This window comes from Ammodytes marinus, assembly GCF_949987685.1.
Source record: "Ammodytes marinus genome assembly, chromosome: 12".
Taxonomy (NCBI): Eukaryota; Metazoa; Chordata; class Actinopteri; order Uranoscopiformes; family Ammodytidae; genus Ammodytes; species Ammodytes marinus.
The window spans coordinates 7,010,063-7,036,248 of NC_137216.1; the positions used below are offsets into that span (position 1 = coordinate 7,010,063).

Sequence of the window (26,186 nt, forward strand, 5' to 3'; positions counted from 1 at the left end):
TTTTATATTTCTCTCAGTACCATTGCTGAATCTTATCTTTTCAGCCTCTGTCTGAAACATTATATTTTAGATCCCTTTTTAAGCCCTGCAAAAAGCCCATCATGTTCCCCACGAAGTCCATGCGCACAACTGACTTTAAAAATGTTTTATGCTGAAGGGTTTGCGTTTGTGTGACAATTGTGCTTATGCAAAGTATGGGGCAACTGGGCCTAGTGTGAGTGCGCCCTAACTGCTAGTTAGATTCAAGTGTGTCTGGGGATCACAGGTAGAGGTAGTGCTAGGTTAAGTTGGCAATAAGGGGCATGTCTTCCCCAGTTATGATGTCATCGGATGGATCTGATCTTTCAGAAAGGAGGAGGTGGAGAATAAGAAAGAGTGTCGTTTTTTTTCTCATACTTTGGAACATACCGGGGACCCATCTTAATGTTGAATAACCATGAAAAAGTGAATTTTGCTAAATACATGACCCTTGAGCAATTAATACACACATTTCTCTTTGTCTTCTCTGTTGAAGTTACCTGGAAAAGAGAGAACACCGACATCGCCAACAGTGCAAATTATGCAGTTAAAGTGGAGGGTGAACGACACAGTCTGCTGATCAAATCAGCTAGAATGAGCGATGGTGGAAAATACTGTGTGACTGCTGTGAATCAGGTGGGCAGAGCGTCCAGCAGTGCCACGCTTTTAGTTAAACCAGGTAAGTTTGACTGTTGGGATATCAATTGAAACTTAAATGAAAATTTAGTTTTGACTCTGCAAAAATGTAAATCTAATGTTAAATTATTTGATTAGCATTAACGTGTAAAGTGTTATTAGTTGCTTGGTTAGTCAAAATGATTCAATAGTGCAGGTTTTTATTGAGTTCCTAGAAAAACTGTTATTTTAAAATACAGCAGTTCAACCAGATTATGGACACTAACATGAAAAGCATTGTGTTTCTGTAATAAACATAACAGATATGTTATGACTTGAAATCAGTTATGGTCCAAAACTGAGAATTCTGATTATAGTCTGTCAAAAATGATATAGATAGAGCTCTTTTTTTGTTTTCACGTAGATTCAATTAAAGATACCTGACATACTGAAAACAGGTCAATGTACCTCAGTCATTTATCATTTGAAAAAATGTTATACTCTGTCTTTAAAAAAATGTCCTGTTGTTGCTTCCCACATTGGCATTGTGTTACAGCCGATTTCTCTCCTTCTCCTTTGTCATTATCTCTTTGAGCAAAAATGCCTGTGCCTTATATTCCAGCTGAACGGCCTCACTTATAGTTACCATAGCAACTCAGAGGCGAAACTGAACCTATAAATTGCCCACTGTGGGCTCCACCCACTGTGAATCCACTATTGTTGGTATATCACATTTAACAACACAAATTCTAGTTATATTTTATTTTATATGGTGTTTTTTTTTAATACATAAACTTCCTGAACCCATGTGTTCTCATCTAGCCCTGCTACCAGTAACAACAAAGAAAGTGCACAGAGAAAGAAATTTAAGATATATATACAGTATAGGATTTATGAAACCACAACCTAAAACCTTGCTAACCTCGTTGCTTTTACAGAGTCCGTGCATGAGCCTAAGGGAAACCTGGGTGTGCCTCGGGATATCAGCAGCCCTATTACTTCAGATGAGGAGTATCTCAGTCCCCTGGAGGAAGGCATGGATTTTGGAGTGCCAGAGCCAAGGCAAATAATTGACACACGATTCAGGAGACCCCCTTCATTCCTGGTGAGACTGTGTAGAGCCAAGCCGGACTAGATACACAAATTACTTTCTCTTCTAGAGTATGAGATTTGTTTACTTAGCATTGACACTTACTCAACTGCATTTTGACAGTTTTTTTGTTCAAAATATTGCATGAAAATGTTTCATGTACAGGATGTCCTTGATTCTGTATATTAAAGGGGGAGTTAGCAATTCTGGAGAATGCATGTTGTCAAAATCAGTGAATATCTCCCCACAATCTGCTACCTGTACGTACTGTGTGTGTGTGTTGAAAAATATCCAGTGTTAATACACCGCCTAGGCTCTGTAAACGGCTTGTTGCTAGCTATGGTATGCCCCTTTGTTTACATACCCGTTTAGAGCCTAGGCTGTGTATTAACAGCAGCTTTTTTTTCAGCGCACACAAACAGTATGGACAGTAAGCGGATCGTATGGAGATATTCACAGATTTTGACAAATTGATTTTGACAACAAGCCTTCTCCAGAATCACTGACTCACTGCGTTCATACAGGACCACCTTTTATGTTCCTGTATGAACGCGTTGTGTACTGTGTGGTCATCCCATCAACACATCAATCAAATACAACTTACAGGTAAAATGCATCTCTCAGCTTCTAACTACATTACATTTCACACAGGTAACAATGAGTGATCAAGCTGTCATTGAAGGACAGGAAGTCACCATGTCTGTCAGAATAAGTGGACAACCCAAACCCATGCTCTATTGGTAGGTCCCTTCATTTCATCAAAGTGTTTAAACTCATTGTTTGCATGGAGCCAGGGAAAGTCTTTCTCTGTATAATCACAAACCATAAGCAAGCTTGCTTGACTGCGTAGCTTGTTCTAGAGCATGCTGCTTTATTGCATCTGTTAAAGTAAGTGGAAGCTAAATGTTTACTGCCTAACAATCTCTAGGCGAAAGGGAAGAATAACATACTTCCCCCATTAACCAAGGATTGCACTGCTCAGTGCAGAGAAACACAAATGACTGGCTCGACTAATGAGCTCTTACGGCTTTTCCCACCTACAGTTTGTTCTGCCCTGGTCCGGTGTTGTTACATTGTTGCATATTACCTCGAGTTTGGTTTGTAGCATTTACAAACTGACCAAATGTGTGATGCATGAGGAAGCTGCACTTTAATTGGTCAAAATGTCCGTGCGAAGAAGTAAACCAAGAATAAATGAGGGCAGACTGCGGTTATTTTGCAGAAATAGATTAACGAGCCACTTTTCAATTTCGCCATGGAGGGGACAAGTGCGCGGGTCCAACGTTTATTGCAATATTTGCATTGGCTTCAACAAGATCTCGGTCGGTTGTTGTCGTAAATACCCTATTGACATTGCTGTGTTCACAACTGCCCAATCGAACCGTGCCAAGGTGCTTAACACACCAGGGTTCAACCAGACTAATGTAGGCAGGTCTGAAAGCATCCTGAGACAGACCTCTGGCATTTAATTGCAGTGCCGAGGCCATCCAAAAATAGAGCCCTTTGATTGTACTTCCATAGTGCATCACATGTGGATGTACTGTACAGCTTAAAATATTTTCCAATAAATGAAAAATGAATACCTGTTAGAGTAATTTTAGCTTAACATTACATTGCCAAACTGCTTTGTGTAATGCCCAAGCTTTAAAAATATAACTATTGTTTTATTTAAGGATTGTAAATTTAGTAGGAACGAGTGTGCTAGGGGCTTACTGCCACTGAAATTGCAAGTCTGAATGAATTTGAAGTAATGCACAATTCCTTCTAATCAATTTGATCTCAAGCTACGGAGCTAGGTTTGTACTGACTTCTCATGTCCCTGTGCCTCCCCCACCTCACCTTAGTGAAAAGCTACATTTACTGCAAGGCAGGTGTATTTTTAAAGCGCTAGCAGACAGCGTTACATTTATCCATATTTATCCTGCCTTTTGCCCGGATACACTGGCAATTCAGAATGATTGAACCAATATTTAGCAGATATTGTCCCTAAAGAAAAAAAACTTGTGCAGCAATGCTTGCCTTATCCTTTAGAGGAGATCAACGTGGGCTGAATCACTCAGGCAGTTTCTGTCGCTGGAGTCATTCATGGCTCTTGAGAGACAAAAGCAGAAAATAAAGTTCTAAACACAATGTTGGCAGTCCTGGACAATGTATCCCATTCCCCACCCATTCCCTTCATATCAGCCAACTTGAAGTTGAATAAGAGTGTGCATGGTCATCCTTCATTGCACACATGCAATTAAAAAAGAACTTTGAGTGGTGTGTTCGAGTGATTCATCTCTTGGTTTGTAACATAGCAACAATTGTTCCCCTTAATCCTTCTCTTTTGTAGGCTGAGGGACAGAGTGACAGTAAAAACAGGCCCACGCCACATTGTCCGCGAGGCAGAAGATGGCACTTTTCTAATGACCATCAAGTCAGCAGTGAGAGCAGACTCCGGGATTTATACTTGTAAGATCATCAATGAGTATGGGACCAAGCAGTGTGAAGGAAAGCTGGAGGTCAAAGGTAAGCTTATTTTCAATTGTAACGGTATTTATCGAAAGTACAAATCCACATTTCAAATTTTTTTCGGCAGTTGATAATGGGTCTGTTTTGGTGAATTTTGTCAAGTTAAAGGTGCACTATGCAGTCCCAGGGTAGGGGGATTTGTTTATACAAACACAGTGGCAGTTAGTTTACAAAACACATTTTCTCTGGATGTAATTCTTTAGCATTGAATATTCATATTATCATAAATCAAAAACAAACAGTTCTGAGGCACTTTGCAACGTAAGACTAGAATATGTTTTTAACGTATGTTTTAAAAACTGTGGGCCCTGCTGCTGTAAACAACAACAGTAACTTTTAAGGTAGCTTTTTAACTTCAAACACGTTTCCAGGAATCAAATTGTCCTGTGAGGATTTTTTTTCATTCAGTTATAAGAATAGACCTTAGAAAATGTTCACTTCTTTGACACATCCAAAGTTGCATAGTGCACCTTTAACTGTACTACACGTTGACTAAATTCCTCACGCCAGTTGACTTGTTAGTCAGCATTTAGATTCATACCTCAACTCCAACTGAGTAAACACATCAAGATTGAACTGAACAGCACTTTTCATTAAATATCCTTTATCTACACCCAGGTTCACCAGTTGAGCCAGGCTTGGCCGTCATCCGCCAGGTCAAGGACATCACTGCTAAGGCTGGAGAGACAGTTCTGTTTGAGTGTCATGTCATCGGGCCAAAGGACACCGACGTGGACTGGCTCGCCGACGGGAAACTGATCCAGCCGGCATTGCTCAACTGCAAGATGCACTTTGACGGAAGGAATTGCCGGCTGCTGCTCAACTCCGTACACGAGGACGACAGCGGGACTTACACGTGCAAGCTGAGCACGGCTAAAGGTACAGTAAACTATATCTCAAGAGAAAAATGCCAACACAAGTTTTTTTGATTGAATTGAAATGAATGTATTTCTTGTCCTGTCTCACGCCTCCCTCAGAGGAAGTGACCTCCAGTGGCAAACTCAAAGTCATGTCTTCGATCGAACCTCTCTTCACTCGCAAGCTGGACGTCCTAGAAGTGATCGAGGGTCGCAACGCTCGATTCGACTGTAAAGTCAGTGGGACGCCGCCTCCTAAGATCATCTGGACTCACTTTGGTAGGATAGCACTTTGCAGTGACATTAGACATTAGAAAACTGACATTTAAAAAAAAAAAATTCTATCACATTTTATTCTCATTCGCAGATCCAAAATGTTTATTTCGGTTTCTACTAGAAACTGTTTTCATGGTGTAGTGTTGGAGAAACCCTTGATATTTCTCACAGTGAATTCATTTCTGAATGCTCCTCTTTTCAGCCTCTCTCTGAAATACTCCGTTTTAGATCCTGTCTCTTTAAGTCCCGCCTTCAAAAAAGCCCAGTCTGCTCTGATTAGCCCCAGTTTGAATGGAACTGACAGTTATATTCAGGAGTATGTAGGGGTTAGGTATGTAATGGGATGGCATGGCTGGGGTTTTTTATGATACTTTGGGAGTCTCTTAACACACCGTTGACCCATAATTATATTGACAAACCATAAAAAAGTAGTTTCCATAATAGGTGACCTTTAATCACTGATCTCTGATAGACTTGCTTTAACATTTAGAAATTGTTCTTTGCCTTTGTGAAATGACCTATTATTTTTCTCTCTCTGTCTCTCTCTCTTTAGACCATCCGCTCACAGAGAGTGAGGACCTTCGTGTTGTTCAGGAGGGCGGACGCCACTCCCTCATCATTTCTCACGTGACCAATGACGACGAGGGCTTTTACACCGTCACGGCACGCAATTGTCACGGCGACGCAGAGAGCTCCGCCGAACTTTACATACAGGAGCCGCGGCCAGCCATCTCATCACAGATGTAAGAGTGTGTGTTTTTTCATTCGGATGTCGGGTCTTAGCCCTTGTACGTTTATGGATTGTAAAATGGGATTTGAATGCAAAAAGAGACACGGGGGGGCTAATTCACATTCAATGCTATTTGCCACCGTCTCGATCCCCTCTGCTCCCCTTGGTCTTTAGGGCTAAACTAGAGAAGATGCCATCCATCCCTGAGGAGCCTGAGGTGCCAGAGAATGAGGTGGAGCGTTTTACTATGCCTGACTTCATCAAACCCCTTTACGACCTGGATGTGATCGAGGGGAAGGAGGCCGTGCTCAAATGTAAAGTGGCCGGTTTGCCGTACCCCACCATCGTCTGGTTCCACAACGGCAAAAGGATTGAGAGCACCGAGGACAGAAAGATGACACAATGTAAGCCCAATGTCTTTACAGAACAACTACACTTGGGCAGTTTATTTTACATTCTTCTAATCTTTGCATTAAAAAAAAAAAGTTAAAGGTTTAGTGCGTAACAAACTGGTGTCACCCCCCCTCTGCATAAAGTTGCTAACATACCAGTAATACCTCATATCCCTTCTCTGCTCTCTCCTGTAGTCCGTGACGTCCACAGCCTGGTCATCCGTTGTGTGTGCCATGCGCACGGTGGCGTCTACAAGAGTGTCATCTCTAACAAAATTGGCAAAGCCACCTGCTATGCTCATCTCTATGTCACAGGTGATTATCATCCCTCTTTTGGCATGTACTAACAGAACAGGCTTCTTGCAAGAACCCCTCTTACGAAGGGATTTGTTATTAGGTGGCGCATAGTTGTGATTTGAGAAAGAGAACCACTTTTCTCGTTCTTAGAAATGTTTCCAACAAATGGACTAAATGGAAGGCTTGTCATACCTGCAGTCATGTGCAGATAGTCTGTTCTATATTTTTACAAACAAAAGCTAATGCAACAAACTGAATGCTACTTTTTGATTCTGTTCACTTTCAATTTTGGGGCTAGTTTTTCTTTTTTTCCTATTGTCATATTATTTCAGCAAAGAAACTTGAACTACCATAGAGGGGCAACAGCTGCCTCAGTCTTTATGCAGGTCACTGTCCAGTAACTATCTAAACAACAAAGTATTAATGTATTATGGCTACGTAAACAGCTACATTTGTTATGTTTTCGTCTGCCAATTATGGATAGCAAGAGTTGATGAATATGCTGTGTGAAATTCTTCTTTTGACTCAACTTGCCAACAACAGGAGAGGAAAAGGCAGCCTTACATGTGTATATTATGTTAATGATGAAAGTGTGGGCATTTTTGTTAATCTGACTACACTATACTAATACACTTGCAGTATATGACCAAACCCAGGTAAAAATACAAATACAATGTTCTTGCATGATACCCACTAATTACTCAATTGTAGCCAATTAGACATAGTACAAGGCACATCAAAACATGCGTACCATTGTCATCTTTTTCAGATATCCTCCCTGACCCTCCTGATGGCACTCCAGTGATAGAATCCATCACTGGTAAAACCATCACCTTAAGCTGGAAGAAGCCACGGAGGCTGGACCCTTCCATTGGTAAGCACGAATGATATTCAGAAAAGTCTTATTTACTACATTAGATAAGTGAATTGTATTCTTAAATAATGTATTATTGCATACACATTGAACACAATGCATTATAACATCAATCAAGAACATAAAGGTCTTAAATACAGAGTAAAATTATGAATGAGTGGTAGGCATATCAACTCAGGTAGAGTTAATACTTTATCGTAGACTAATCATTAGAGAAAGCACATTAGCAAAAAAAAAATATATATATTGTGATGTAGCATTTTGCATTTAACCCTTCTCTTCCAGATCCCAGCTCCCTGATGTATGCCATCCAACAACAAGCCCTGGGCTCCATCCAGTGGACCATCATCGCCTCTGGCCTGAAGGAGACCATCTACACCATCACCACGCTCTCCAAAAGTGTGCGCTACTCTTTCAGGATCCTGACCATCACCACTAAAGCCTTCAGCAAGCCTTCACTTACCACCGAGCCAGTTCAGCTCCTGGACCGAGGTACACTCAGGTTTTTAGAGCATCCTTCCATCAACCCATCCATCCATGCAACCATCTATCCATCCATTCCAGCATCCATCCATCCACTAATCCATCCATCTATTCATCCATCCATCCATCCATCCATCCATTCATCCAGTGTGCATAACCCGTTTATGAAAAATTATCCGACTATACATTTTTTTTTCACAGGTGCCTATCTTCAGGAGGCTCCAGTGATTACTGATAAGCCAGATATTGTATATGTGATAGAAAACCAATCGGTAACCATCACGGTCACCATCAATCATGTCAATGCTGCAGTCATCTGGAAGAGGTATGTGTCTCTCTTTTTAAGGTTCTATTAATATCTCCTCCTCCTCATTTTATTTCTAGAGAAGGAATGACTTAAGACATGATGATGCATCATAAAGAAAACATCAACAGCATCCATGAATTAACTATACTATATTATATTATATTATATTACTATATTATAAGAAATTAATATATAAATTACGATGACAACTTTGTGTTATTTTTTATTTTTTTTATTATTTTATTTTTTTATGTAAGTAACGTTGTGAATATGTTTTGATCGAAATAAACTGAAACTGAAATACTATATATACGGTATGTACTGTATATACACATAAACAGTAGTTAAGATATACAGTCTATGTATATATTGTTTCGACTTGTGTGTTTATTTTAATCTTACTGAACTAAAAAAATAACACTGTAAAAGGCCCATAGTATATACATAGGCTTATAACAACACTGCAGTTGTAATTGCAGTTTTCACTGGAACATCCATGGTGCATCACGTTAGTCAAATCAGGAGCTATCTGGTGGCAAAGTCACCACTTTGTGAAACCCAGTGTGTTACAGAACAGTCAGGGTGTATGACAGAATAGATAAGTATGACAATGCTTACAGGCAGCTCAGATATCAAAGTCTATTACTGTGTCCCTACTTAGACCCGAGCACAAGCCACCACACCTGCTAGTGATAGTCAGCTGCTCTCCTGCCTATGACATATCAATCTGGTTCACAATCACAATACAAACACTTTTCTGCAGGAGGGGAGCGATCCTGGCCAGTAAGCCGGGCCTGTACGAGATGACAATGCCTGATGACGACCAGCACACGCTGAAGCTGCTCAAAGTGAAGGGTGCTGACATCGGAGAGATGATGTTTATAGTATCCAACAAGTACGGCAATGACAGCTGCACCTTCAATGTGGAGATGGCAGGTAGGCAGTATATCTATCTATCTATCTATCTATCTATCTATCTATCTATCTATCTATCTATCTATCTATCTATCTATCTATCTATCTATCTATCTATCTATCTATCTATCTATCTATCTATCTATCTATCTATCTATCTATCTATCTATCTGTTCATCCATCTATATTTATAGATATATCGATCTATCCATAATGTAACTTGGTATTGCACCTCTACAACTGCGTCAACAGCTCCACCAACATTTGAAACTATCATGGAGGACTTGGACGTTTGTTCTGGGGAGACCCCTCGCTTCGCTGTGGTCGTGGAGGGCAAACCCGTCCCCGACATCCTCTGGTTCAAGGTGTTTTTCTATTTTAGCAATCAAAAGACAGAAGTGAATTCATTCATAATGACCATGATAGACTTAACTGTACCGTTGGCTAAACTTTTAAAATAAAAAAAACATGTCATTTTCTGTTCTAATCTTTCGAAGAACCATTGACAAAACTTCCAGTGTTTGCTTTCAGAATGATATCCTGCTGTCAGAGAGCAGTCACTACACATTTGTGTATGACGATAATGAATGTTCCCTGGTGGTCCTTAATGCTCGGCCGGACGACTCCGGGGTTTACACCTGCACTGCTAGGAACTTGGCAGGGTCTGTGTCCTGTAAGGCTGAACTCACCGTTCATGAAGGTAAGAGGACAGGTCAACCAATTAGAACCAAAAACAAATATAGCAATCACTTGACTTGAAGTATTAACATGAACGAAAAAACTCAGTCTTTTTTTGTAATTATTCATACATTGAGTCCGTTATGCATTTTTCTTTGTCTAATTGAAACATGTTCATTGCTGTAGCTCAACGTCAAGAGGAACCAATGGAAGATGAAGAGACCATTCTAAGGAAAATGCGCAGACTCACTGACTACTATGACATCCACAAGGAAATTGGAAGGTAGGGCCACATTTACATGCATTACAATGCAATAGAGCCACTGTCTGCATTGGAACCAATTTTTATTGAATGTCCAAAATAAGGTTGTACTTATCCATGTCTTAATGCATCCATCTTGCTGTTCTGAACAGACTTTAAGCATGCCGTACGTAGTGATAAACTAAGGTTGAAATGTAATTTTTCGTCCTTATGTTTTTCCTCCAGAGGTGCATTTTCCTATGTGAAACGTGTGACCCAGAAAAAAGGCAAAATGGAGTATGCTGCAAAGTTCATGTCCACACGGGCTAAGAAGAAGGCGTCTGCTCTGAGAGAGATGACCCTGCTTTCAAAGCTGGACCACGAGAGAGTCCTTTACTTTCACGATGCCTTTGAGAAAAAGAATGCTGTAATCATCATCACGGAAATGTATCCTTATTGTTATTATGCTGTTAAAACACAGAGTTCTCTGATGCAGTGTACGTAACTAGCTGGGAAAAAGTAATTGAAGGATATGTTTTTTCCTTTTTTTTTATATTTTTTTATTATTGTGTTATTATGAAAAGCTGCACATGCTTACACACTATAAATGTTTAACAAACAGTTAGCATCTACTGTGTAATGCATCTAAACTCCCAGAAAAATAGCCTTAATTCATGTTTATAGATGCCATGAGGAGCTTCTTGACAGATATACAAGGAAATCTACAGTAATGGAGTCTGATGTAAGTACTGTGTTTTGTGATAGCACAACAAATCTGTCACTGAGTTTATGTACCTGAATTATCTAAAACATAACATCTAAACTGATACGTACTTATGTGTTTTGGGACCACCAGGTACGTTCATGTATGAGACAACTGCTTGAGGGAGTGGACTACCTTCATCATCAAAACGTCATACATTTGGACATTAAGGTAGACAATCATTTATCCTCACTCTCCCACTTTTTCATTGTCTACTTTTGGATATGAAAATGTTACATCAAAAAAGTAATGCTTAAAAAAAGGCACTCATAATGTTTTGGGTTTTTCTTACCTCAGCCCGATAACATCCTAATGGCAGACTCCCACGGTGATCAGATCCGAATCTGTGACTTCGGTAACGCAGTGGAGTTCACACCGGACGAGGCTCAATACTGCAAATACGGCACACCAGAATTTGTTGCACCAGAAATTGTCAATCAGTCCCCAGTGTCAAAAGCGTCAGACATCTGGTAACAAAACTCTCTATTTTTTCTTTTCTTTTTTCTTTTAACATTGTTTTTACACACCAACCTTTTTTCTAATTATCTTCTTCATTTTTCTAGGTCAATTGGAGTCATTGCATATCTGTGGTGAGTACAACTATTCAAATTATAATTCTATATTTTCTTCATTATTAAATGTTTTCCAGGATGCTGAATATCAATGTCAGTTTTTGACATGCAGAATGTGAAGGACTACTAATAGGTGTTTCCACTAAATATATGTATGTGTTTCTGTTATCAGTCTGACAGGAGTTTCTCCATTTGCTGGAGAGAATGACCGCAGCTCTGTACTAAACATTAGGAACTATAATGTGGCCTTCGAGGAGAGCATGTTTGCTGACCTATGCCGAGAGGCTAAAGGGTTCATCATAAAGCTGTTGGTAGCAGACAGGCTGTAAGTAATATAACTCATTTTCTGTTTTTAAGATATATTTAAGGTAAATTTAATATACATATACAAATATAGAGTGTATAGTTGCAACAAGCCAATTATGAAATTAATTATATACTTAGGTATACTAAAAATACATGGGAGTGAAGGAAATATCTTTTGTCGAATGCAATCCATCCAAGTGTTTCCAAATTCATTCAACCAATCTTTTTTGGGTTGATAACAGTGTAACATATCAATAAACATTATATAATTAGTAAAAATACACAAAAACTTTGAAAGTTCATGTCAACAACACTGATGACAGTTAGTTTGCAGTTACCTTTTGTAACCTCAAAGAAAAAGTGTTGTTGACTAAGTTGCTAATGTAAGTGATTTTGTTTCAATATCAAATGTTTAGCAGTTGAACAAGGTCCTCCTCTGGTGCTTTTTATTCAAGATGGAGCTACTATAATTTTCATAAAGCCTGAAGGCTTAAATATGCTATATTTCTTCTCTAGGCGACCTGATACTAAGGAATGTCTCAGACACCCTTGGTTCAAGGTAAGACAAGGCCAGTCGCATTTCACCCTTAAATTTAATTCTGAAACAATTTCCATTAATAACTGAGCAGGATCTCATTCCTAATATGTTGGAATTACATGTAATGTTTATTTATTTTACAGACACTAAGCAAGGGCAAGGCCATCAATACAGACGCCATGAAGAAGTTTGTATCCCGCAGAAAATGGCAGGTGAGCGATAATTAAATTCCAATTCTGATTTTCTATGTTTCACCCACAATGCCAATAAGAACTCCCAATGGTTGCACCTTATTAGTTTTTAACTGAATAATTATTTATACTATATTATATTTATACTCTTTTACAGCGTTCACTAATCAGCTACAAATCAAAAATGGTCCTGAGGTCTATACCTGAGTTGCTGAATGATTCCTCCAGCCATATCTCCATCGCTGTACCCAGGCACCTTAGGGAAGGGTCACCTTTGCCATCCTCATCCTCCGATTCTGATGAAGACATTGATGCCCTTCCATTTATTCCAATGCCACTTAACATGGAATTCTCTGGATCAAGGAGGTCACTAAATGAAATCCAGACGAATGAGCAGGAAGCAGGAAAGCAGGAGGGAACAACCAAATGGTCTGGGTCTCCTGTTCAAGCCCAGGAGGCAATGGAGTGTGACCCTAAACAAATGGATAAAGAAGGGATGGAATTACCAGGTAAAGGCCAGCTGCGTAAAAGGTTGTCACAAGACAACGAGAAGGGTTCCTCAGACGAAGAACCACTTGCCGAACTGCCTAAAAAGTCAGAGCTGACTAGAAAACCTTTGCGAAGGGGTTCAAGCATGGAGTCAGATAAACCAGAGGGTGGACGACGAAGGGGAGAACTAAGACGTGGAGGCTCAGCTGACAGTGCATTGTTGCTCCGGATTACACCTGAGGAAGGAGCTGGAGAAGGACACCAAGAGGATGGCAGGAGAGTTCTCAAGAAAGCAGTCTCAATGGAACTACCAAGGAGAAGCACCAGTCCAGGAACTGCCACAATGAGTCAAGAAGATTATGCCCTTAAACTTGAGCAAATGAGACAGCGACTGCTTCGCGGTGCCTCTGTGGACAACAAGATGAGTGGTCTTAGAGGACCTCTGTTGGAAACATTGGGAATGGGTGATGAAAAAGTTTCAAAATCCTCAGATCGCTACTCTCGTACTGCTCGTGTGGGTCCACCTCCACTAACTAGAGCTGCGTCCAGCGATTCCGCAAGGGATGACGATCCTCAACCTAAGGTTTTGCGCAAGACTGCTTCATTCAGTCAAGGTGATTCAGAACCCATACCTTTACACCGCCGGTCTGGAGCTCCCTTGGAGATTCCCTTGGCACAGTTTGAAGAGAGAAGGCTTAAGGAGGCGATATCAATGTCATCACTCACTGAGCAACTAAAGCTAGAATCTCGTCCAGTGACTCCCAGGGAACCTTCGCCGAAACCACCGACACCAGAGTCTGTTGTGCAGGAAAGTCCAACCAAAACAGAAAGTGAGGAATCATTCATAGAAAAAGAGATAAAGACTGATGAGACTATGAGTGAAAAGATGGATGGGATGACTACAGATAGTAATTTTGATGAGAGATCGAGCACAAGTGGTTTCTCAGAGAAGGACATGAGCATATCAGAAGAACCGATGATTGAATCAGAGGATATGGGACTGAAAATTCCTACGCCTCCTCTTGTGATCCAAAGCTCTAAAGGAGAAGAACAAATGGAAGAAGAAGAAGGAGTGAAAGAGCATGAAGAAAAAGAAGAGATTGTGAAAGAAGAAAAGGAAATAATTGTCAGTGTTGCTGAATCAAATGCTAAGGAAAATGTAGAAGTTTCTGAGGACAAGATGGAGCAAGAAGTCGATTTGCTTGCAAAATCTTCTGATATGATCATAACCACAAGCTCATATTCGGCAAGACATCCACATGAATATCCCCAAGCAAATGTTGTGTCAACGTATGTCACACCCTCAGTTCCTGCTAAAGTTGTTCTTCCAGATGGAAGGACTTCAGCATATGCCAGTATTATGCAGACTATCATGGTCCCTTCAGTTCCTGCTCTCACTGATCAAGCTTTAGGCCCCTCTTCACCTGTTGTTCCGGTTACTCCATCACCCTCGGTATCAAATGAAACCGTTTTAACCACATCTTCACCTGTCAGCATGTCCTCTGCTTTACCTGGTCCTTCAAAGCCAGTCATCATATCAACCACAGAGCACCCTGCTGTTTACTCCAGGGTGGCTTCACCGGAAATGATGACGAAAGAACCAAGTCCACCAAAGACCACCGTACATTCATCATCCCAACAAGAGCCCCCTGCAGGAGCTGACTTACAGGACATTACTTCTGAGGAGGTCTTTGAGGCTCGCTTCAAAAAACGTGAGTCCTCCCTGTCAAGAAGCTTAAAATTTCTGTCACGGTCAAAGAACGAGGAGAAATCCCTAGCGACTTCATCAGACTCTACGGAGTCGGGTGAAGAGATATACAGACATGGAGCAACTGGAGCACCATTGGAATTAGCGTCGAGGAGGCTCGAGGAGAAGTCAAAGTCAGTCCAGGACCTTCGTGAAGCTCAAAAGGACCAAGGCTTTATGAGAAGGCTCTCAATGCGCCTGAGGAGAACTCCGTCAGCTGAGCGCAAAGAAGAAACTACCAAAGAAGAAGAAACAGTGGGTTCAAGACGAAGGCTTTCTTGGAATATTGGCCGAAGAGGGTCAGGTCAGGGACAGGACAAGAAGGAAGTAGAGATGACGCGGGTGGATGGTGAAGGTGATACATTGATGGAACAAGATCAAAAGGAAGTTAAGAAACCTAATGAATCACCGGTCTTGGCAATGCGCAGGAAGATTGAATCAACAGTGGCTGGTATCTCCACAAGGATCCGCAGCTTCTCAGAGGAAAGGAGAGCATCAGAGGACAAGGAATCCAAGAGGACACCCATTCTTTCCATGCTTCGTCGTTCAACATCAGAGAGCCGTGGTATGAAGGTTGCCAGTGTTCCTCAAAACCAGCTGGCGTCTCAGACCAGTAATGGTGCCTCATCAGAGTCCATAGACTCTATGACTAGCCTAAAGTCAGATGCATCTAAAGGTACGAAGCAATTACTTGACATTTAACACAGCATTTCACTTTACAGTACTATCATTTGTGCTTTCTTAACTGCATGATAATTGACTATGGAATTGTTTTTTTTTTCATATAAAGGCGTGGAGGTTGAGCGCAGATCCCGCTGGGATCGATGGGGCCTGACTAGAGGGAGACGAGACAAGACAGTATCACAGCCTGACATACCAACAGCTATTTCCAGAGACAATAGTGCTCTACGTTCACACCAGTACTCCAAACTGGCTTCTGGTAAGTCACACAAGAGTGTACATAGCAACATTGTGATTGCATTGTGTCAAGTATACATTATATACATTAAATGTAAGGCTAAAGCCAGCAGCTGGTTAGCTAGGCACAGGAGAAAGAGTGGAATCAAGGGCAAACAGCTAGCCTGGCTCAGTTGCTATGTCACTGCTATACGGTTGTCACACAACCAGTGGATAAAGTCAGACATACTAAGCTAACCAACTGACTGCTTGCTGAAGCATCATATTTGTCAGAGACCCATTAGTATCTTAAACATGTCACTCTAGGCACGAAAGAGAATAACTTTTTTTTTTCTCAAAATGTCACTGTTAGGGGGGTGCTCGTGGTTAAAACTCATTATAATTTCTAATTTAACCTATCAATATATAGTATGGACATGATTGAAGTGGACTCATATCTTTTGCTCCCAGATTTCGCTCCAGTATTCCACATCAAGCTTAGAGATCATGTTCTGCTGGAGGGAGATCCAGTCACACTCAGCTGTCTGCCCGCAGGCAGCCCCCATCCACAAGTCACCTGGATAAAAGGTAATGATTTCTGATGCAAATAAGGCTGGTGATCTCACTGATGGATGGACTGATGGATCTCACTGAGTCACTTTGCTCGATAATCACAGTCATTTACATAATTATTCTTCATTGCATGAGTGTAGAGATAATGAAGTCTTGCTTGACACTGACATATGGTACCATGACAACTGGAGTTGCATTCATTGCAAGATAATAATACAGATAATATGATTATGAATTTACAGTCCAATTTCCTCTTGAAATTGATTAAACCATCTTGTGGATGAATACCTCCTGATAAGTGTTATCACATTTCTTATTGAATCTTAATCTTCAATCTTGACCTTCATTTATAATAAGTAACGTACTTAATTCTTCATTATATCTGATTTTTTTATGTTTTTGTGCTTCCTCAGACAAGAAGCCCCTGCAGATTGATGCCAGGATGAATAATATAGCCTGCCCCGATGGCCGGCAGCTACTGATGATCATGCAGACCAACAAAAAGGATGCAGGGGTCTATGAATGTGTCGCTACTAACCCCCTGGCTGCTGTGTCCAGCTCTTGCACCATATCTCTTGCTCGTAAGAAACAAGACATACATCACTTTTATGTCTGTCTGTGAGGAGCATTAAATTGTGTTATTCCTACAATATACAGTATCAATTGTAGTACTATACCCGAGGAAACACATTAATAAATACTGTGAAAGTCTACTGGACAGTTATCAGAAAGACTGAGAAACGCACGCAGATGATCTGTATGCACCTCAGACATATTTTTTCTTTACAGGTCTGCCCAATCGTCCTGGGACCCCTGAAATACCTCAGAAGTACAACAACACAGCCTTGGTACTGTGGAGGCCCTCAGACACCATGGCCCCCTGTACATACTCTCTGGAGAGGAAAGCAAATGGTCAGTGTGTATTCACAATTATTTAATACTTTACTGTGCAATGTGCCTACTTATATTCAACAAGTTAATAAACAACATCAACGTCATACTTGCTTAATGTGCGACAAAAGGCTCAGGCCAATCCTACATTCAGGACATAGTCAAACCAATCATCATGTCCACTTCAATAATACAAATGATTATATTTAATAATTACTATGGATATGTGGCTCATGGTATATGCCAGTGGGGAAGTTGAATTAGTGAGGTCTATAACCTGTCTTTGTACTCCCCAGGTGACATCAACTGGTTGATTGTGGCTACAGGGGTGGCAGACTGTTATTACAATGTGGTTGACTTGCCAGCAGGGGGCTCCTTCCGGTTTAGGGTGGCATGTGTCAATAAAGCTGGCAAGGGCCCCTACAGTAACCTTTCAGAAGTAGTGAGCCTGGATGCTTCAGGTATGTATCATCTCAAAGAAAATCTTGAGAATGTTTGTACTGGAATGTGCATTAAGTTGCTAAGTTTTTGTTTTGCTCAGATTTTTATATAGGTAATTTTGTATTGTTGTGTACATAGGCTACTTAGTTTAGATCATGACATTGCATGTATGGTCCTTTTCATATAACAACCCCGTCTTCAAGCTGTATTCTCCTCTCATTTTCCTTCTATTAGAACCAGCTAAATCAAGTGCTACTGTGGTGGTCAAGACTGTCCCCACAACTACTCCTCCTGCCCCTGTGGTGATGATGTCATCAATGAAAGTGCCTCCCATTAAACCAGCTCCCAGTAAAGCAACCACAGTCACACCTGTCCCTCCCTCAACCTTAGCTCCTGCTCCTTCTGTGGCTAGATCTGCTTCTCCATTAACCATCAAAGCCCCTGTGCAGGTTGAGGCCAGCCGTCCTGCAGTTACTCCACCCGTCAGTACAGCAGCCTCTCAACCAGCTCCTGTTCAGACTGTCACAGCTGTCCAGGCCACTCCAGCCAAAGCCAAGAGCACCCTTAGCATCAGTGTCAGCAAACCCAAAGCCAAATTGGCGACGCCCCCTGTTGTACCGCCCAAACCCCAAAGTCCTTTAATGGTCATGTCCATCACCAACAAAGCCCCTTCTCCTGTCCAACCATCTGCACCTGTCATCGGGAAACCCATTTCCTCTCTTCCCATGTACGGGCCATCTGTGACGACACGCGCCACCCCGCCGTCTCAATCTAGTTCCAGCCCGACATCCACGGCCCCTCCAGTGGCTCCGGTGCCTGTGTCACGGCCCGTGGTGGTGATACAAAGCTTGACGCCTATGATGCAGGCAGGGGACACCAGGACTACTCCTTCTGGACAGGTCACACCATCTGGTCGGGTTACACCATCAGGACGGATCACACCTTCAGGACGCAGGACACCGCTGGGCAAGCCTGGAGAAGGTTCTCTGCGCCAGGGAGTTCCACAGAAGCCTTATACCTTCATGGATGAGAAAGCGAGGTAATGCAAAGTCTTTGAACCTGGAAGTCGAATAAATCAAACTCAAATGTGTGCTAGTAACTACAGGTTTTACCTTAAAGTCCACCTATAAAGCAAAATGTTTTGTTTTTTCAACATTAATATGGTTCCCTGGTGGGACTATAGAGACTCCCAAAGTATGAGAGAAAACAACCCTCTGTCATTTTCTCTATCTCCACCTTTTCTGAAAACCTATGGGCGGCTAAAAATTGTGTTTTGATTTAGTCTTACTTAAATCCATTCCCCAACAAGTTAAGCAACAAGCAGTTAAAACCCACTGTGCGCTGCTCCAGCTAGCATCGCAAACAAACAGAGAAAGTAAGCGACAGGTTGCTAATCACAGTAAAGCATTTACAATCTCAAGAGCCATATCTACCTATCTATCTTAAATAGGGTTCTCCCCCTGTACTTTCTGCCCATATAGCTTTCTGAAAATGAACCCTCGACTTACTCTTTTTGACACAGGGGTCGGTTTGGTGTGATCCGAGAGTGCCGGGAAAACGCCACGGGCAATCTGTTCATGGCTAAGATTGTTCCGTACGAGGCCGACAGCAAGCAGGAGGTGCTGCAGGAATACGACATCCTCAAGTCCCTACATCATGAGAGGATCATGGCTCTTCATGAAGCCTATGTCACACCACGCTACCTGGTGCTCATCTCCGAATACTGCAGTGGGAAGGAGCTGCTCTTCAGCCTCATAGACAGGTAAAGCCTTGTCTATTGTGAAACCATCCCTGCGTTCCAAATCACATAATCTTTCTTTTTACTGCACTACATCCTAAAGTACAGAAGAGTTTTAGGGCCACAGGAGAGAAAAAAAAATCAGATAAGGAAGATTTGTTTTCATTATGTCGAGAAATGTCAAGAATAAAGACGAATACTGCAAAAAAAAGTTTGAAGTTAGTGGGGCATTTATGTATTTTCAGCATACTACAATTGATGTGCATGTATTGGGACATCCTAAATCTTTTTCTGGTATACTAAATAGTAGGGGAGTATGGGGATTGGAACGCAGGGTATTTCTTGGTCCCATTATTACTGAGTGAGCAGGATTTCTTTAGAAATGTGCCACTGAGCAACTGCCTTGGAGTCCTCTCACAAGCAGTTTTCTGGTGTGTTTCAGGTTCCGCTACTCCGAGGATGACGTGGTGACCTATATTGTGCAGGTCTTGCAGGGTCTGGACTACCTCCATACCCGACGCATCCTCCACCTGGACATCAAGCCGGAGAATATCATCGTCACCTACATGAACGTCATCAAGATCATCGACTTTGGCAGCGCTCAGACTTACAACCCTCTCTTTCTCAAGCAGTTCAGCCCTCCCATTGGAACACTGGAGTATATGTGTAAGAGTCCGCTTTTTAACAGACCACTTAGTATGCCAAATAAAAGCTGCTCCAATCAATATCCTTCAAAGAAATTGATCAAAAAACAATGTTTACAGGTCACCTATTAGGCCTATGTAAAATGCACTTTTTAAATGTTTTCTCAACATTAATATGGGTCCCTGGTGAATCTTCAGATTCTAAAAGTATGGGAAAAAAAACTATCTCTATCCTTTTCTCCAACATTTAGATCCAAACTGGCAATTAGATTCAGAGCCAACCAGAGCAGAGAGGCCTTTTTGGAAGGTGGGGCTTAAAGAGAACAACTTTAGATTGAGTGTTTCAGACAGAGGCTGAATAGAGAGATTCAGCAATGGCATTGTGAGAAATATAAAGGGTTTTCCGGACGCTACACCATGAAAACCGTTTATAGTGGAAACCCAAAACACAATTGCGTACCTGGAAATGAGCATCCTATGGGGCCTTTAATGTGAAGGGCTTGCTTGTGGTGAAAAAATAAATAAAAACTGAATAATCACCCTTCTCTGTAGTTGCCCTGCATCAAACAGCAAACAGAAAAGGTTAGCGACTGGCTGGTAAATAAAGTGGAACATTTAGCAGCTTAAGGGACAGATGTTTCATTCAGGAGTTGGTAGGGAACAAAAACAGCTGGTTAATTAGGAACTGTTTATCAACCTCATAAGATGATAAGTCATTGGGTTTACAGCTTGTTGTGCTGCCCTCAAGTGGCTCACAGTGTTATTGCATGTAAGGACATACAGTCAGACACACGCAGATTCAAAAAATCAATCAAGTCCCTCACATAAAGCTATGCTGCACCACATTCCAGCAGCAATGTGCAATTTAAACTGTTACATAATTTTGAAGTACAAAACTTAAAGTATTCACACATGTCAAAAAAGCTCTCCACACCATTGAGCAATAACATATACAGAATCACAGTATATAGTTAACTCTTAATCTGTAGTTTACGTGGTACAAAGATGTAATTAAAGCTATGTGTAGAATAATGAAGGCTGTGCATGTTTCCTTTCTTCTCCTTGCAGCTCCAGAGATGTGTAAAGGGGATGTTGTGGGCCCTCCAGCTGACATCTGGAGTGTGGGCGTACTGACATTCGTCATGTGAGTTGAGCTTCCACAGCCTCCACCCAGCAAGCCCTTTTTAAATAGAAATTATTTGGGGTTCTTTATATGAAATGAAAATAAGTATGCTGCATTTGCATTTTTAGATTTCAGGTCTCTACTGTCATTTTACATCATGTTGACATCTTGCTGCTCTTGTAATATCAAAGACACAAATGACCTACATTTTCTTTCAAATGATTGTGCACCTATGAAAGGTTTTGCAGGGTTCTACTCCATTTTGTGACATTTCACCCTGATTTTCCAGGTTGAGCGGCAAGTCGCCTTTCATTGAAAACGATCCTCAGGAGACTGAAGCCAGGATCCAGGCGGCCAAGTTTGACCTCTCTAAACTCTACCAGAATGTGTCCCAAAGTGCCTCGCTGTTCCTTAAAAAGATCCTCTGTAGCTACCCTTGGTAAGCTGAACATTAGTTATGTACAAATCCATCACGTTACTCAATTCAGTGGCAGCTTTTACCCCAAATATTGTATGTGGCCTTGTAGCCGCCAATCATGTAATATCGGCCAATAACATAATAATTTTTACATTTATAATCTAATAAAAGCCAAAAATGTAGTAACTTGGCAATAACATAATACATTTTCTCAACCAATATTGTATTGTATGAACTGCTTGTCCATAATGTACAGTAGAGTAAGGGTGTTTGTGTGGTCAGGTTTTTAAGCAGGTATTTGAAATAGGCCTTAGTAAGGAAATGTGATATTGTATAGCTAATAAATCAAAATAAAATAAATGCATATAAGTATAGCTTTACATTACCGGCTGCAATTATTTTATTTTTTAAAGGATTCCTTAAAGGGGTAGTTCTGTCCCACGCTGCTCTGTTTACTTTCTGCTGTAGTGATTCGGTTACACAGCAAAGTAAAAGTCCGCTGCTGCTAAGAAAGTAGTCCCTCAAAATGCAATAATTCATGCGATGCGAGGTTGGCTTTATTTCTAAAATTATTCTATCAACACAGACATTTACATCGATAGTCTGGCGTTATAATTGATTGGCCTCGGGTGTACTGTGGAGTGGGTAAGACTGTTTTAGTAGCAGGCTAGGTATCCCCCCGATGCCGTGCGCTAGCTTAGCACGAGCGCACTCTGCAACTAGAAGGACTGAATTAAATGTGTTGAAAACTGTCTCCACTGATAAAGAACACCAAGGCTAACTTGGGAATAAGGCCCTATGTCTAAAATCCTGAACTACCCCTTTAAATCCGAGCCAATAATGTAGGCTGATGAGTTATTGCAATATGGGCAAAAAGTTATTCAGTATTGTTTCAGAAATGATGTTGCGTTATTGGTAAGTTACTTCATTATCATCTTTTATTACATAAAAAAAAAACATATGTTAAAAAACTTATCGGACGTTTTGACATAATTGGCAGCCACATGTCAATTTTGCCTTTGACAATCTCTGTAAAATATGGCAGATGGACAGCTCAGTAGGTAACTCCAATGACTTTGGGAAACCAGGTTAGATTCCCTGGAAGGGCGGGTCAAGTCCAGTGAGGGTCCTTATAGGCAAGACCCTTGATGATTGAGTATAAAAGCTTTTGCTAAATGTAATGTAATGTAATGTAATGTATCTTCACTGTCTGCTCTTCAACAGGGGCCGTCCCACCATCAAGGACTGTTTCAATAACTCCTGGCTTCAAGATGCCTACCTGATGCGTCTCCGCAGACAGACCCTCACCTTCACAACCACCCGTCTCAAGGAGTTCTTGGCCGACCAGCAGCGTAGACGGGGGGAGGTGGCCACCAAGCACAAAGTCCTCCTGCGGTCCTACCAGAGCTCGCCACATACCCCCACCAGCCCTGCCATGCCAAATGTGCCATCTACACCAACCACACCTTTCACCCCCTGAACACTGGCTTCCCAACACCAGTGTGTGGGACTTTAAAGTGAAGACTTAGGGCTGCGAGATCGGGTGGTCCCTTCAGGTTTTGAGTGGATGAACTTGACTCGGAAGGGGGAAAAAAACTTAAGATACCAGCAGCGGCTGTGATCTACAGAGACGTCACTTCTTTTGCTTTCTGGTTCTGTATGAGAATCAAAAAGAATACTTTCTCACCTAAGGGAACTCTTACAAGAGCCTGGCGGCATTTTATATGTAGTGGACCTTGTTCACACAAGGCAGGATGTTGTCTCCAAGTTAGTACCTCAAGGTTTGTAACTCTGCATCCATTTTGGATAAATCACTTCCTTTCTTACCGTCGACTGACTTTACAGTGGTTAGAGGGGACACACATTAATAATATATTGTAGTATCCAACCATGGATGACCTAAATTATTGTAATAGTTTCATTTAATTAAAAATTGATTGACAAGATTCCAAAATAATGAATACTCATAGCTCTTCTTCTAAATCAGTCCATAGTTTCCTGACTAGAAGATAAGTGTTTAATGTCTTTTTCTTTGATCAAGGACAGCTTAAAATGCTGAATCTTTTTTGTCATAAACTAAGTCCAACTTTAATTGACCCAATGCTATTTATGCTACAGAACATACGTTTTTTCTACTGCTGTAGCATCTCAATGATTGTCGAGATTGTAGCAGTTCCGGTTAAATTTTTTGAGTTTTTAAAATGTATATGGAGTTCAGAGGGATACATTGGAGGATTTTATACTCTTAAGGGCTATCTGAAAAGGACTAATATAATCAGCACAAATGTATTCCCCTAATGTTACGAAATATCTCTTTCTCAAGAGCCAAATTTATTTTTTGAAATAGATTAGATCATCATTTTGGCCCCAAGGTGATGCTGTGGACAGTCTCCATGCAGTTGGCGCTGGGCATGCACTAGTTAGTTCCTTCACCACTAATAAGCTAACGACCACTGCATTGGCTTCCAGGTCAACAAAACTCTTCCACTCCAGCCCAGTGTAGGGGCTCCAGTGTGGTTAGCCTCACAGAGATAGTAACACTCATTTCTGAATGAACTAAAATGAGGTTTACAAGTTGTGCCGAGTCAGTATTGCATTCAGAACTCTGTCATTAAATGTAAGATTATTCAGGGGGTGAGTGGTAAACTGAATCACTTTAGAAGCCCACTGGTGATACTGGGGTGCCTCCAAGTGCCCTTAAGAAGTTAGCATTAGTCAGCTTTTAGAAATATTCTCTAGAATTCATTGACAAAGGATGTTTATTAAGACAATGTCGGGTGAATAAGTTATTATTCTTGCTGTAATTTTAAATTGCTAACTGCTTTGACATAAGGGTTTACCCGATTTGGTTTGTATAAATTGCAGTTTTTAAATTTTTATAAATTAAAACAGGTAGGATTTGAAATAATATATAATTAGCAAACATTTTTCACATAAACGATATTTGTTCTGTTAAGTACGGTCGGACACCACATAATGCAACATTGCAGCCCCTTGAGACTGCACAACACATTAAATAATATTAAAATCAATCTATACAGCCCTACAACATTTTAAATGAATCTCTAAAAACAGTAAGAGACACTTATTCCATACTCTACATATGGGAGAAATTAAGGTATATACGTCTTTATAAAAAAATACAATAAAGAAACAGGAAAAACTTTTTTTTTTCAGCTCCAATCCCCAAGAATGTAAATTAAAGGATACATGCGTTAACAACTGGGGATTTTAAAACTACAAGCAAATAGGCAAATCATGCACTTCATTTGATTGTTTTGCCATAAAACACACAATATATCCTCTTCAAGGACAACATTGAAGACAATGCAATTGGGCACATACTTCATTGGTTCCAGTACATTTACACTTAGCATAAATCCGTCAGACATATATCATTTGACCCATCCTTATTATTTGCAGTAAAAAAATGTCTATGTTGCAAGGTCTTATTTAAATGAATTGAAATGATGTGACAGTGTACCAGTATCTGTGTCATACATTCAACATCAACAATGGGTAGTTATAATCTGTGCATTGACTGACAGAGACCGTTGGTAGTTCTATGAAATTATCTTACTAGTTATATATGTTTTAATGCTATTGCTAGAAAAATACTGGCCTTTTTTCTTTGTCTTTTTGGTCTGTCATGTACCTATGCAGAGTAGAAGGTAATGACAGAGGGAGTTGTTTTAATCCTGAATGAAAACATGCGAGCTCAGCATGAGAATGCAATGTTGCATTCAATTCTAAACGTCCGTGCAATATATAATGTTCTCCAATCATATGACATGACATTACAGCTACCTGTACACAGACGGGGGTTTCGGAAAATGTGTTGAACGCTCCACATTCTGTATTAAAATCCTATGCCGTATTTTGTGGAATGTGTTGCAGTGCCTCGTGGTGGATATTAGATTATTTTGTTAAATGAATGACACGCTCTTTATTTTGATTATATGAATGTGAATGCTCTTTGTGTGTGTGCGCTTCGCAGATTGTTTATTTATTGAGTGACTGTATTTGTTTGTTATAGCTTCTGCTTTTTATTTTGTGAAATGTTCTGAGTCGGGCATGGAAAAGGCATGACAGCTGTTAAGGCTATATGAACAATAAACAAAATATGACACATAAGAGTACAATGTGGCAATTGTTTCTACCGTGGATGAAAACAATTTAGGCTAGTTTGAGCAGAGATACAAATAGAATAGTTGTGAATTTAAAATGAACCATTCTTTCTTTCTTTGGTGCTGGTAGCTGAGTAATAAATACTTGACTTGAAAAGTGTTTCAACTCTAGTGGAAGATCACAGTCATGATTTAATGATGCTGTCATTAACCATTAAAGGCCACTCCTTTAGCATGACCCTGACCATCTGCAATTATATGTGTTTTCATCAGACTCACGTTTAAACCACCTTTACAAAACTGCTCTGGGGATTCTCAGGAGTGTCTGGTATGAAGTCTTTATAAGGATGGGACGGTACTGTAGGCTACCTCTGTTACATTTGTTTCACATCAGTCTCGGCAGGCTATGTATTTTATGTAATATCCAATGAAGAAAAGGAACGT

General features: G+C 40.7%; 1 protein-coding gene across 1 annotated transcript in view; it reads left to right on the forward strand.

Moving 5' to 3' along the window:
* Positions 1 to 23,095, forward strand: part of spegb (striated muscle enriched protein kinase b) — a gene marked incomplete at both ends in the record, with an annotated part of 33,388 nt that extends 10,293 nt beyond the window's left edge. The window contains 36 exons of the mRNA XM_080037846.1: positions 515 to 697; positions 1,572 to 1,738; positions 2,375 to 2,463; positions 4,056 to 4,231; positions 4,853 to 5,113; positions 5,212 to 5,370; positions 5,921 to 6,110; positions 6,272 to 6,501; positions 6,685 to 6,804; positions 7,556 to 7,660; positions 7,946 to 8,152; positions 8,345 to 8,468; positions 9,214 to 9,386; positions 9,618 to 9,730; positions 9,897 to 10,065; positions 10,230 to 10,326; positions 10,531 to 10,731; positions 10,969 to 11,026; positions 11,141 to 11,218; positions 11,345 to 11,517; positions 11,611 to 11,637; positions 11,792 to 11,944; positions 12,442 to 12,484; positions 12,607 to 12,675; positions 12,812 to 15,566; positions 15,681 to 15,830; positions 16,259 to 16,375; positions 16,774 to 16,941; positions 17,150 to 17,278; positions 17,548 to 17,712; positions 17,927 to 18,731; positions 19,215 to 19,454; positions 19,873 to 20,096; positions 21,143 to 21,218; positions 21,487 to 21,636; positions 22,840 to 23,095. Of these exons, the coding sequence (XP_079893972.1) occupies positions 515 to 697; positions 1,572 to 1,738; positions 2,375 to 2,463; positions 4,056 to 4,231; positions 4,853 to 5,113; positions 5,212 to 5,370; positions 5,921 to 6,110; positions 6,272 to 6,501; positions 6,685 to 6,804; positions 7,556 to 7,660; positions 7,946 to 8,152; positions 8,345 to 8,468; positions 9,214 to 9,386; positions 9,618 to 9,730; positions 9,897 to 10,065; positions 10,230 to 10,326; positions 10,531 to 10,731; positions 10,969 to 11,026; positions 11,141 to 11,218; positions 11,345 to 11,517; positions 11,611 to 11,637; positions 11,792 to 11,944; positions 12,442 to 12,484; positions 12,607 to 12,675; positions 12,812 to 15,566; positions 15,681 to 15,830; positions 16,259 to 16,375; positions 16,774 to 16,941; positions 17,150 to 17,278; positions 17,548 to 17,712; positions 17,927 to 18,731; positions 19,215 to 19,454; positions 19,873 to 20,096; positions 21,143 to 21,218; positions 21,487 to 21,636; positions 22,840 to 23,095 (8,600 nt within the window). The remainder of the gene's footprint in view (positions 1 to 514; positions 698 to 1,571; positions 1,739 to 2,374; positions 2,464 to 4,055; positions 4,232 to 4,852; positions 5,114 to 5,211; positions 5,371 to 5,920; positions 6,111 to 6,271; positions 6,502 to 6,684; positions 6,805 to 7,555; positions 7,661 to 7,945; positions 8,153 to 8,344; positions 8,469 to 9,213; positions 9,387 to 9,617; positions 9,731 to 9,896; positions 10,066 to 10,229; positions 10,327 to 10,530; positions 10,732 to 10,968; positions 11,027 to 11,140; positions 11,219 to 11,344; positions 11,518 to 11,610; positions 11,638 to 11,791; positions 11,945 to 12,441; positions 12,485 to 12,606; positions 12,676 to 12,811; positions 15,567 to 15,680; positions 15,831 to 16,258; positions 16,376 to 16,773; positions 16,942 to 17,149; positions 17,279 to 17,547; positions 17,713 to 17,926; positions 18,732 to 19,214; positions 19,455 to 19,872; positions 20,097 to 21,142; positions 21,219 to 21,486; positions 21,637 to 22,839) is intronic.
* Between the last annotated feature and the right edge of the window lie 3,091 nt (positions 23,096 to 26,186).